This window comes from Fukomys damarensis, unplaced genomic scaffold (genome assembly GCF_012274545.1).
Source record: "Fukomys damarensis isolate Sample0158 unplaced genomic scaffold, DMR_v1.0_HiC HiC_scaffold_11, whole genome shotgun sequence".
NCBI classification, from domain to species: domain Eukaryota; kingdom Metazoa; phylum Chordata; class Mammalia; order Rodentia; family Bathyergidae; genus Fukomys; species Fukomys damarensis.
In genome coordinates, this window is record NW_022900923.1 from 44,822,499 (window position 1) to 44,835,483 (window position 12,985).

The 12,985-nt window shown below is 53.2% G+C and overlaps 1 protein-coding gene across 1 annotated transcript; it reads left to right on the forward strand.

Moving 5' to 3' along the window:
- Positions 1 to 4,448: 4,448 nt before the first annotated feature.
- Il19 (interleukin 19) lies at positions 4,449 to 12,124 on the forward strand. Its single transcript, XM_010613127.2, has 6 exons — positions 4,449 to 4,694; positions 7,724 to 7,870; positions 8,015 to 8,080; positions 9,727 to 9,879; positions 10,740 to 10,814; positions 12,017 to 12,124. Exons 1-6 carry the CDS (start codon positions 4,665 to 4,667, stop codon positions 12,110 to 12,112), a joined length of 567 nt encoding a protein of 188 aa, XP_010611429.1. The 5' UTR covers positions 4,449 to 4,664; the 3' UTR covers positions 12,113 to 12,124.
- Positions 12,125 to 12,985: the final 861 nt, after the last annotated feature.

The window sequence follows — 12,985 nt, forward strand, 5'->3', positions numbered from 1 at the left end:
TTTTTTTTTTTTTTTTTTTTTTTTTTTTTTTTTTTTTTTTTTGCCTCCCAGTAGGGCTTTGCACTGCACAGGAGCTTGTCTGACCTTGGTTCCCTCCCAGGTGCTCCTCCTGTCTCTGGGAGTTCCCTGGGAGTATCGAATCCTCAGGAGGAGATAGTGAGTTCTAGCTGAGCTGGGGCATCTTTCTTTGGCAAAGGCTCAGTTCCTGCTCCAGCCCCAAGCATCTCCCCTATCGCCTCTCATCGTGCCAGGTGGAAGCAGCTCCTGCTACCTGTAAGGTGTTTCTGAGCCTCTCCGGGCCTGGCAGGGTTAAAGAAGGAGAAAGGAATCCCGCATGGATATTTGGGGACATTTCTACCCTGAGTCAGTGGCCATCTTCCCCTCTACTCTTCAAGCCAGGAGTGGTTTGAGGGAAGGCAGGCGGGCGGAGGGAATGGCGGCCCATCAGCAGGAAAGCCAGCTGCTGTGCCTGCCAGGAAGTTAGGTCTGCTCCTTAGTTTGGAGGAGATGCCCAAGTCTTGCATTTACCCCCAGGCAATGTTCTTGTCTTGCATTTCTGGGGAGGCTGAAAAGTCCCAGAATTCTCTTTATTACGTCCATGCCCCACTCTTCCTAGAATTTGGAGGAACTTAAGCATGCCATTTCAGCCCGAACTGTGATTAACATTTAGTTCTGGAAAGCTGAGGCTCTGGGTTAACAGTTTTAGGCAAAGAGAGAAGAGGAATTGCCAAATGTCCATGAGACAGTGGGGCGGGTCAGGGTCCTGGGTAAGAGGCTTGCTTGAAGAGGGGAGCCCCAGGGCCAGTGAGGAAAGAACACTGCGGACAGAGCTGGGCCGGGGTCCCGGAGGAGGTGCTGGAGTCTGGTGAGGGCGGGCTCTCACCTCCTCGGGAAGGGCTGCTCTGACCTGACGCTCAGTGAGCTGGGACGGGGCCGTGGGAGAGCACCGCAGGTGGGTTCAGAGGTGGCCTCTGTGTCTGGCTTGCTCTGGCATGTAAGGATTTCAGACTGACCGGCCCTCGCTCTGCCCTCACTCTGCCCTAACAGTGCAGTTAAGCCGGGCCCCAGCCCAGCCCTCGCCTTCCCGGTCTCCTGGGGTGACGCCTTCCCCAGGAACCTTTGGCTCCCAGGCTGTGGATCCAATACTTTCTGTCTGACATTGTTTACCAGGAAGGGAAAAATCACAGCCGATTTCACAGAGCCATGGCTTCTCCTGACACACCTGCATTTGTTGGATGCCTCCCTTCCATTTAATCTTCCACATTTTCCCGGCTGAAAGGGACCAGCCGTCCTTATTGCCTGTTGCTGGAGGAAGAAACCTGATGGAGAAGATGCAACAAAGACCCTGTGAATGGGAAGAGCGCTGGCTGGAGACTTCCGCAGCCTCACGATTTGGCTCTGTGGCTTTGGGGAGGGCGCTTCGGAGCCTCAGCTGCTTCCTCGTCTGTGGGTGACTGGACCAGATGGCCCGTGGGCCTGTAGCAGTGGAGGTTAGGCATGGAGAAGCTGGGGCAAGCTACTGTGACCACATCCGGTTGTCACTCAGCACTGCAGTGCCCTGGGGTAGGGTTTAGTGATCTCAGCCTCCTCATCCAAGCCAATAGTCGGACATGGTGTGTGTCCCCTAAGGAGGAGTAGCCACTCAGTGAGAAAGTGTGTGCAGGTGCTCGGTCCCAGCTGGATGTGCTGCTGTCTGCCTCTTTCAGTAGTGAACTTTGAGTGCGATGACGTCGCATGGTAGATACTGAAATGAAAGATCACTTGGACTTGATACCACTCTGGTATCGAGACCTCAGGGGTCTGGCGGAGCTGGACTGACCTTCTCCCAGAAGCTCCTGCCTCCTCAGTGGCCTGCTGACAGGTCTAGAAAGAGGTGCCAGTCGGATAGGTGTGTGTTCGCAGGATGGGGAGGGAAGTGACACGTTTGTATGGTGTGTTATACAATAATCGATCGTAATCTCCCACTGTGCTAGGCTAATAGGTGATTCAGCAAATGAAGCTCCAAGAAATAGCGGGGCATGTTCTGTATGACTACGGACCTAGGGAGCAAAAGAGTAAGCTGTGCACGGGAGCTACTCCCATAGGGAGAGAAGGGGCAGCAACCAAGTGCTGGTTCTCATCCAAGGCCTTCTAAAGTCATCTGATGGGAAATATTTGATTAAAAATCAAAATTAGGGGTAGAGATTTAGTTCAGTGGTTCTGCCGCCTACCTTGCAAGCACAAGATCCCGAGTTTGATCCCCAATACCCCCCCAAAATCAGAATTAAATTGGAAAGTACCAATAACTGTCCTGGGCCTGTGTCACAGGGTTTACTATTTAGCTTTGGGTCTGTCACATGCGTAGGCTCCCTTCAGGATCCCGGAGGGGCCCTCTCATGTGTTTGCATTGTACGAACTCTCAATATGGACGTACTTTAGTCCCTGTCTGTTACGATCAGTGTTCTTGTCCACTCTGACTTCCTCTCTGGTGCACTTTAGCTCATGCTAGGTGACGTCAAAGGCACCACGTTTGGGGACATCTGGTTTAAGGAGAACTTGACTGGGAATGGCTGTGGCTTATAGCGATTTGAAATCACATCTGTGTGTGGTTGAGATGTAACTGATGTGAAAATGGCATCCAGAAATATTCCTTTCCATCGTGCTGGCTTCTCCCCAGAAGTGCAGGTAGGGAGGAGAAGCAAGGTATCAGAAGGTCCAGAGTTAAAAATATAAACTTCAGCTGGGGCTTTAGCTCAGTGGTTCTGCCACCTGTCTCATAAGCGCAAGGTCCCAAGTTCGATCCCTGGTACTAAGAAAAAAAAAAAAAAGAAATGAAAAAAAGAAAAATAAAAACTTCTGACAGTGAGATGCTCTTATCTGAAATTCAAGGTTAATCGGACATCTTGTGTCCAGTGGGAATATGTAGGAGGCAGCAGTCAGCTCCAAGGTGGGCAGGGGCAGGCAAGGAGGGAAAAGGGAAGGAAGGGGGGCGGACTTCTCAAGGAGCTGGCCCTGAGCCAAGTCCTGAAGATGGGGGGTGGGTTTAGGAGACAGTGAGAGGGGTCTGGAGACTCAGGAGAGGGTTTCCCTGCACCTGGGAGCCAAGGGAGCCATGCTGGAAGGGTTAGCCAGGAGCAGCAAGCCTGGGTTTGCACAGCGGGAAGTCTGGGTGCAGGTGGACTGGGGGAGTCATGACCCAGGAAGGACAGAGGCGTCGTGTGGCTTCCTTGCATTTCCAGGAGCTGGCTGCCCTTCAGCTCTCTAGAGGTAATTTTGGGGCATTTGAGCCATGCAACAATGTAAGAATCAAAGAGTGTCTGGGGCTGTAGACCAAGACTTTTTATTTTCTTTCTGCTTTTGAGACTCTATTTACTTCTCTAGTGAGAACTGAGCCATCAGTGTCACTGATGTCTTTCACAAATTCCTCTGTCGTAGTCTTTGCAGTCCTCATAGTGGCTCCTTCCTCCAATCTAGCTTGAGCCATTCCCACCGCCCTGATCCGTTTCACCCTCATCCTACAGTGGGGCTCACGTTGCTTGGGTCCACAGAGCCTCATTCCCAGAGAAGACACCCAGAGTCACGCAGTCTTTTCTGGCTCCAGGGCTTGCACCCACGAGTGAGAAGTCCCCATTCTTCTTTTGTGGACGGGGTTGTGCAGGGAAGCCAGAGTCATTCACTAAGTTGGAGGGGACGCGGGTGGGAGGCAGAGTGGAAGGCGCTGAGCCCTGTGTCTCGCACATGTGGCACTCAGAGGTTTCTCCACTCTGGCTGTTGAGTCGCCCTTTACACTCACTCTGCTTCTCCGTGTGACCCGTGGAGACTGGGCTCTGGTACCCAGGTGGGGTCCAGTGGTTCCAGAAAGGCAGTTCTTAGTCTGGCTGCCACCCCGGGTCTACGGGCCACATCCATATTGACAGCAGTCCTGGCAGGGCTGTCCCACCAACTCCACTTCTGTTACAAATGTACCGGGGATCGAACACCGGTCCTTGCGCTTCCGAGGCAGGCAGGCAGCGGAACCACTGAGCTAAATCCTAGCCCCTATTTCAATTTTTGATAGGTGTTGGGCAGCAAACCTTAGAATGGAGAGAAATAATTTCATACCGTTTCTTTTCCCTCTCAATTTAAGAGCTCAAAAAGGCGCTGTAAAATTAAGGACAGAGCTTATCCTCTTTGCGTGGCTTATGACGTGTCAGGCACGATGACGGAGGCTTACATCGAGTCGCTTGATTTTGCGCCAAGCCTGCACGGTGAGCACTCACGGGCAGGAAGATCTGCACCGTCTTACAGGTGAGAGGACGGCGCGGGCCCAGCCGCGGGCCTTCAGCCTGAGCGGAGCCCGATACACTGCACGCCCAATGGGGAGCTATAAAGTCGTCCCGTTTTCCCTTCCCCTGCCAACTTCTTTATTTGACATCAGGCCCAGAGCAAAGGTGACCCAGGACAGCAGTCTGAGCAGGAGGAAATGAGTGAGGGGCGGGCCTTGGCACGGAGGAAGTCGCCCACCGGGGGGCGCTGAGTCCCTGAGGCCGGCCTGGCCTCGCTGGAGACAGGAGAAGAGGCGCCTTCCCGCCCACCTGGGGGAGGAAGGGGAGACGGCACCGCGTGGAGGCAGCTGGAGTGCTGAGCTGCAGAAGGAGCAGGGAGATGCCAGCAACTCCTGCTGCAGTTGGCTCCTCCTTTTCCTCATGATCAACCTAAGAGCGAACAGTGCACAGGTCAGTGCGCGGGTCAGGCCCTGAGCTCCTTCAGACCCCAGACTATTTCGCCTGTGCCGTGGAACTTCAGAAGGTCTTACGCAGCTTGTCCGGTGTTTTTCAGAGAAGAGGGAGAGCCAGGGCTACATTGTGAACCGCTGTACCCACAGCTTCTTTCAAATGTGCTATTCCATTAGGTGCAAGACCCTGGACAGCAAGGGTTCCAGCCCGCAGGTTCCTTGCTCTCGCACCGACCCCATAGAGTCCCGGCTCCTCCTTTCCCTCCCTTCTAGTCGGGCTGCAGGCGCAGGGTCTGCACAGCCCCATGGGGTCGCTTCTATTTCACCCCACCCCAGAATTGCTTCATGAGGTAAACACGAGCTTCGTTTGTTCTGGGAATTCATGTTTGGGGAGAAAACGGTTTATATCCCAGGTAAAGACAAAAGAGGTAATGTGCAAAAAAAAAAAACAAAACAAAAAACGTCTGTGCACATAGAAGCGAAAAGGATTTCTTGTGAAGTTAAAGAAAGTGACACATGGGACGCTTTCAGCTCATACCTGGCACGTGCTCCATCCTCATCCACAGGATCAGACCCCTGGGGAGGCTTGTGCCAGGGCCAGAGGCAGAGTCCCCGAGGCTGGCTGCTGGCAAGGTGAGCCTGCGCTTAGGTTGCATCTCTCTGGAAAGTGATCCAGCTTAGATTTCTCTGTATGGTCACAGAATTGAAAAGAAATTCTCACTTGCATGGTGATGGGGAGTTCATTTTTCCCAGAAACTGCATGTCAAGAGAAAGAGGCATTTCTTAATAATGATTAGTCAGCTACATAGTAAAGAAGAAGAAGAAAAAGAAATAATGAAGGAAATGAAATGCAAAAAAAGAGGGGAAACAGACTCCTAAAGCGAGATCCACCCTTAAACCTTGACAACATTTCCTCTTAGCCACTCGCATAAAAGCGACGGCCCTTCCAATGTCCAAGAGCACTCAGAGAGAAGACACAGGAGCAGCTGGCAGATCGCAGTGAGAGGTGAGGCCTGCCAGGCTCGTCCAGGGCCCTCGCTGTCCCAGCCCTTGTCCGTCACAGGTGCCAAGAGCCCGCGTCACTGAGCATGGCCCAGGGTGGCCCAGGCATGGGGTCTCCTGCAGAAAGGGCAGGGGTATGCGTTGTAGGGAGTGAGCCTTCTGGGAAGGAAAAGAAAGGAAAGGGCAGGGAAGGGAAGAGAACAGGGGAGGGGAGGGGAAGGAAACTAATGTCTTCACTACTGCTTTCCACTCTAGGAACTATGCTGGAAAATTTAGAGTGTTTCTTTGAAAAAAATTCTTTTAGGTATTAAATATGTTATTTTTCAGAACTGGGGGTTGAACTCAGGGCTCTCCACCATTGAGCTACATTGCCAGCCCTTTTTACAATTTTATTTTGAGACAGTCTTGCTAAGATGCCCAGGCTGGCTTTGAACTCGTGAGCCTCCTGCCTCAGCCTTCTAAGTATCTGGGGTCACAGGCATGCAGCACCATGTTTGGCTTAAATATCCTTCCACATTCAAGGTGCTGCCATGGGTCAGTGACTGTCAGAAATGTGTCACTGTGAATCTGGTGCAAGGGGAGTGGCCGGGGTTTGCAGCTGAGAAGTAGGAGGGCAGGGGGCCCCTGGGCCGCCGCTCCCCTTCAAGTCCTGCCCCTCCTGGGTAAGTGGGGTGAGAAGCAGGACCCCCACAGGGTGGTTTTGAGTGTGAAGCAAGACAGTCAGGCAAATGCTTCTCACGGTGCCCAACACATGCTGTGTGTGGGATAAAAACTCCCTGCTATTATCTTCTGAATTGGCCAAAACGTCTGGAATGGCACGGCAAGGGGGCGCAGCTCTGGGACTCTTCATGCATGTCCCTGCCAGTGGGGTTTGTTTCTTTTTGTGCGCAAGAAAGAAATGAATAGAGAAAGCAAGCTGTTCAGCATACTGCCTGCCCAAGGTGACATCTCGGGACCCATTTGCCTATGCCCTGGGCAGGCTGCGAACTCAGGAGAAAGAAGGATTTGCTGTTTCTTGGCTGTCTCAGAGAAGGGGACAATCAGTCCCAAGGGGACGCGGACATTCAGATGAGCACTTGCAGCCGTCATCGGGGCTCAGGAGGGACACTGAGGCTCCTTCTGTCCTCCACCACCCTGGTGTCATGGGAAATGAGGGGCACAGGGCCAGTGGGGTCACACGTGTTTGCCGAGGTGTACTTTTCTGGCCAAGCTGTTTGTGAAGCTGGTCCTACCAGGAGGAAAGTCAGAGAAGGGCAGCGAGCTGTCTTCTGATGTTTGATGCCCTTTTCTCTGTATGCGTCAACGCCACGATTCAAAGTGGATAAAGGAAGAGGCAGAAACACAGGCGAGAAGGGCGAGAGAACCAGAATTGAGCATCGCAGGATGTGGCCCTGCCTGGGAGCTGCACACGTGCTCCTTGTGCCAGCTCTGGGCAGCATGAGGGCAGCAGCTTTCCCCCGACTCTTCAGCGCAGCTACGTAATTATTAGGCGAGGTCTTGTACTCCTTTTTCCAACTTCTCCAGAAGGCAGACTTTGAGAGGTTAGCTTGAAATAGAAGATATTAAGCAGATACACACTGGGTTTTTATAATAAAAGGCTGATGCTTACTTTGGGGACATAAATAACCAAATGTGCTTGTATGGTTTTTCAGATCTGTTGCGTAATTCCTGTGGCATATTACAACCCTGTTTTCCTTACTGCATTTATTAAAAACAATACCCTTCACCCCTGTTGACCAAGTAAGCCATGTTGAGTCACAGTGGATGGATACATAAATGTGCTCCTTGAGACTGGACAGGGACTGCGCTGGGCTTCCAGGGGGCGGAGTATAGGAAGTCTTTTATGGGATCCATTCAGCAAGGTCTGAGGAGGAGACGTGGTGCTGAAAGCCCACAGGCTGAGGTTCGAGGCTGTTCTCTGGGCTGTTGCCTGGCTGTCCACCAGGCCCTCAGGGGAGCCCACCAAAAGTCTCTCATTTTCTTGCTGTCCACCCTGGGCTCGGCAAGTGACATCCACCCTTTCTGCAGGATATGAAGGCACAGTGTGTTTCTCTCTGGCTCCTGGGCACCACACTTGTCCTGTGCTCTGTGCACACCACTGCTTTCAGGAGATGCCCAGTTCCCGTGGACATGCATCTGCTAGAAGAGAGTTTCCAGGAAATCAAAAGAACCGTGGTGAGTATGGGTTGGGTGAAGTGGGGACGAAGGGGCGTGGCTCCCCTACATCTTGGCCCGAAGGCAAGTTCCTTCTTGGTACCTCTGTGTCTTGGGAGAGCACAGAATATTCACTGCTTATGCCTGTCTGGTGTCCTTCTACAGCAAACCAAGGACACCTTCCAAAACATCACCATCCTATCCCCAGTGGAGACCCTGCGGAGCATTAAGGTATCCATCTGTTTGCTATTTTCGTGTAAAATGGCTTTGGCTGAGAAAGAAGTCCCTACCCTGCCCCCTTCTCTTTTCTGACCTCCAGCCTTCTCCTTTGTCACCCGAGGGCTTGGGCACAGTAATGCTCCAGAAATTGAAGCCCCTGGGAGGGATTAAGGAAGTGCCACTTCCCAAGGGAGTGACAGGAGTGCCCAGTGCTCAAGGGGACAGGGTTACTGAGAATCGGGGAGATGAGAAAACAGGGAGCAACCTAACAGCAGAGGAGTCTGCAGGTGAGTGGAGAGAGAGGAGGGCATGTGGAGGTCCATGGGGGTTGGGATGTGCAGCGGGCCTGGGGACATGGATTCCAAGGACCGTGTGAGGCAGGAGAGCTGGGAGGAGGTGAGGCTGGGTGTGCAGAGAGGCGGTGCCCGAGGGTGCCACCAAATGGTTGGTTTGCCAGAGGTTCACTCACTTGAAGGAGGAGCCTGAGGGGTGCTGGAAGTGAGCCCTTTCCATCCTGGGAACATTCTAGAAAGATCCAGTGTTCTTCATTTTCAGGGAGTTGTGTGACAGAGTCTGAAGTGTGTCTACAAGGCAATGGGGACTTAAGGAGGGAGGAGGATGATGGTGGCCAAATCAGGAATAGAGCCCCAAATCTATGCTCCAATTCTAGGCTCTTTCTCCTCTCAAGGTCAAGAAATAGCTGATGTGGAACAAGGAGAGAGTCGGTGAGGACTCAGGCCTTCATCACGGTCCTGATTTCCTCTCTCCCTTCTTCCTCTCCCTCTTTCCCCTTTCTGTCTGGACTGCATTCCTTTTTCCAGTGCCACAATCTTTGATGACACAGAGGCCCGTAGCTTTTTCCAGTGAGTGAAGGAAGAGAGGGTTTTCTGTGTCCTGTGAAATGCGGCCATCCGGGGAGAGCTGCCTTTGGGGCCAAAGGAATTTTGCTCCTTTGGTGTTGAAATGGACACACTGCCAGCTGTGAACCATGCCTACTTAGACTGAGCTGTAAATGCTCAAAGTCCATAGCATGGCAGAGTGCGGGCTGCCTGAAGGGAACAGTCTCTGGCTGTACTGCCGGGATTTAGGAGCTCTTCGGGGAGATCTGTGTTCAGGGGCCTTGGGCTTAGCAGATGTACCCGTTTCCACAGTCCCCATTCTTGCAAATCTTGGCCCGGTTCAAATGAGAACTGAAGAGAGCTTGACAACATGGTACAGGCAGGGTGGCCGGGACGGACAGTGCACACCTGTGCAGTGCCAGCCTGGCAACAGCCGTGAATGTGGGTGGATGGGGACAGGAGAGGCCAGCATCAGCCTCCATAGCACCGGAAGTAGTTCTCAAGAAGGCTGCTAGACCGTCGATCTTCCGGGAGGAAACACAGAGAGCTCGGCAGTGACACCTTGGGTGTTGTAGAGAGGACTCCAGTCTACGGCTGGAGTCTGGGCCCGGCCTCTGTTAATGCATCTCTGGACCATACGTAGGAGGACTAGACTGGAATCTGTCCTCTTCGCCTCCCTTCCATGCAGCTTTGCCATGAGAAGAGTGGGTGAGCCCTCGGGGGCCATCGCGGGTTCGTCAATGGTTTCAGTTCTCTGCTTTGGACAGTAGGGAAACCCGAGAAGAGGCCTTTGGGACTTTCTCTGATTCATGTCTGCAGCCCGTGGATGTGTGCTGTGTGACCAAGAACCTTCTGGAGTTCTACATGGACAGGGTTTTCAAGGACCACCAGGAGCTAAAGCCTCAGATCTTGAGAAAAATCAGCGGCATTGCCAACACTTTCCTCTACATGCAGAAAACCCTGCAGCAATGCGTGAGTTCGCCAGTGTCTGCTCCGTGTCTGCTCTGCGGCCAGATGTGCTGGCCCCGTTACCCTGCGGTGGGGGTCGTGGAGTCGAATGAAATCCCTGGCCCTGTTGCAGTGGGGAGTCCACTGAGGAGCTTTTCCAGCGGTCACTCCTCTCCTGGGGAGCGACTTCTCCTGTTAACACCTGAGCAGGGGCTCCTCACCACCTCCTGGGGTGGCCAGGCACTCCAGCCTTACCATGCATGCCTCCCCATCCTTTCACTGTTGGCTCTTTGGGGTTTCATATCACGGAACCTCTGGGTAGCCCCTTGGTATAGCTCAAACGCTAGAAGTTCCTTCGGCTCTTTTCAAAATCGAACGTCAGAAACAAAAACAGAACTGACCGACTTAGACCAGGAGAGAACCCTGAGTTCTAGCCCCACTCCTGCTGGTGATTTCCTGTGTGGCTTTGTGGGGAGTAACTGCACCTGCCTGTGCCTGTTTCTAAAGTTGTTGGGCGATGATCCCTGAGCTGCTTACAACATCGCATAAGGGAACCCAATGGGTACGTTTAGCCACTAAATTGATCCAAGTGTTTGCAGAGTGCCTGCCTTGTGGGGTGCTGCATTCAGAGTGTGGCAGATAGATCTAGGACCTGCTCACTTGGTGCTGCCCATCTGGGGCTATAAATCCACACGGAGCAAAAACCATGGTCAAAATACAAGCTGACAGCGTCAGCAGACTGCATTTCCCCGGCTGAGTTTGCTCACCTGACCGTCACTGCGGAGAGAGGAGAAATGGCAATTCTCACGTAGGGACGCAGTGGCCAGAGTGGGCCAAGGTGGGCCAGGTTCTCTGATGACAGGTGCTGTCTCCATGGATCACAGCAGGTGCAGAGACGGTGCCACTGCAGTGAGGAGGCCACCAACGCCACCAGAACTGTCCATGACAACTACGAGCAGGTAAAGTCTGGGCAGGGCATGGGGAAGAGGAAGATGAGAGGGAGCAGTCTGCCCAGAGTGCCGGCCGCTTCCCCGCCCGCGGTCACTCACCGGGTGAGGGTCAGCTGCGGGCCACCCATGTCCCTGTGCTCCCTTGGCCCTCCTCCTTCAGCCTTCCCCTCTTCCTATGCTGGTGCGTATCAGGCCTGACCTGTGTTTAGTCTGCGGAAAAGCACCTCGTGCCAAAGCCGGGTGATCCAGAGGAAGCAAAGGTCTGCAGTGAGTCCCAGGCTGCATTACTTGCCAAGTGTCCCGCAGCCAGGACCGGCCACCAGGGTGCTGTGTGCCTATGACGACGTCATGTAGGCATCTGCACCTCCGTGTTGGTGTCGACACAGCCCCTCTGTGTGCGTCACTGGCTCAGGTGCACGCAGCAGGTCCGAGGTGAGGCCTGAATTCTGACCACGCCCCTCCTGATGCCAGGGCATGGAAGGGCGAAGGGCCGGGAGCTGTCTGGAGCGCTGCTCTCTGGAGAGAGGCCTCACTGGAGAGCATTATAGAAAAAGGTCCGAGTCTAGTGGTTCTTACTAGGAACCAAGAATTGTTCCGATCCCACTACAGATGTGAACACATCAGTCCCACCTAATAGTGCTGTGAGGATTATCTGCATTGGCTAAACTAGGAAACTGAGTTCGTGCTGCAGCTGTGCGGGGAGGCAGGGTTTGCTCCCATACCGGGCAGCTGCAGCGCACTCCCGTGTAGGTCTTACCACCTCCTCTGGACTACAGGGAGGCGGGACGGGGCGAATGCTGCACTCTGGACCCAGCTCTTTCATTAGCCGACTGTGATGCAGGGACACTTGGGGGCTATGGTGCTTCTCCATGCCACGGCGGGACAGCGTGCCGTCCCTGCCTACCAAAGCGACCAAGCCTTTCTGGGAGAACAGAAGTGAAAAGAGAATAAGCCAAAATACAGCCAATAGGGCAAATAGTTTCCATGAAAAAATAGAGGGAAAAGAGTGAAGAGTTTTTAAATTTTGTTTAGAAGGAGCTAACATGATTTAATTGCTTGTTTCTGGAAAAAAAGTTTGGTTTCCTATTAGGAAAATGTTCTTTGCTATATAAATGTATTTGAGGAGTCCGAAGAAAATCCCACAGGGAGGGAGACCCTCAGGTGGGCCCGGTCTGTGCAGCGCAGATCACTCACGCCACTGGCTCTTGCAGCTCGAGATCCCTTCTGCCGCCATCAAGTCCCTGGGAGAGCTCGATGTCTTTCTAGCGTGGATCGACAGGAATCGTCAGGAAACTTCCGCTGCCTGACACCAGGAGCCTTTCTGGGGGTAGACACATGGTGTTTCCTGTGGAGACCACTGACTCTGAAGGGGAGAGAGACAAAGTCACCCATGTTTACCCAGATGGGGTCTCTTCAAAGAAACCTCCTGCCGACCTGGGCTTCTCTCCTCTGAAGCTGGGGCGGGGCAGGCTGCACCCTGCGGCTGCGTCCCCTGGCTGTCCGATCCCACCTGAAAACAGCCGGATCTCCGCGCCCGCTGTGCTATTTATGATGAAACCGGCCTTTTGAAAGCCCGTGGAGCCCTCCTGGAAGGAGAAGGTCAGCTCCCCTCTAACTTATTGTGGACCTGCTCATCCCGTGCCTGTGGTGAGCGCTGTGTCCTCTTCTGCAGGACACACTGTGCTGCCCGATGTTTCTGAATAAACTCTGCTTTACCTACGAGTGGAAATGTCCTCTGATTCAGAGAAAGTCAGACAAGGGCTCATGAGAGGACTCTATCAGCAATGAAAGGGACCTTGAAGAGCATAAATAGACAGGAAGCTGAGGCTAGAGGGGAAGGAGAGTGTACTCAGGGTTCAAAACGAGCTAGTGCAGAAAATGCTCCCAAATGACTTCTGACTGCAAAGAATGAGAAGCTCTGTGAAGAACAGACGTTTATTTAGCTCACGGTGCTGAAGATCCCTTAGGGCATGGGGTCAGCATTGGCCTGGCCCTCGTGAGGACCTCACTGCAGATGGTCTCACAATGCAGAATGTATGAGCTGGGAAAGACGTTACACTCTGAAACAGGAAGCCGGAGAGTGAGTTAGGGGTTGCAGCAGCACACCCAGCTCTGGGGAACTAACTCGGGGTGCCCTGAGAGTTGCAGTAAATTCGCCCCGAAGGTTGCTCCCTCACTGA

Bases quoted from the DNA above. Each gene is read 5' to 3' on its own strand.
- Il19 (XM_010613127.2), top strand. From the start codon at position 4,665: ATGATCAACCTAAGAGCGAACAGTGCACAG. The intron at 7,871-8,014 runs GTGAGTATGGGT...GTCCTTCTACAG, and splicing joins AGGAAATCAAAAGAACCGTG to CAAACCAAGGACACCTTCCA. The intron at 8,081-9,726 runs GTATCCATCTGT...TCATGTCTGCAG, and splicing joins AGACCCTGCGGAGCATTAAG to CCCGTGGATGTGTGCTGTGT.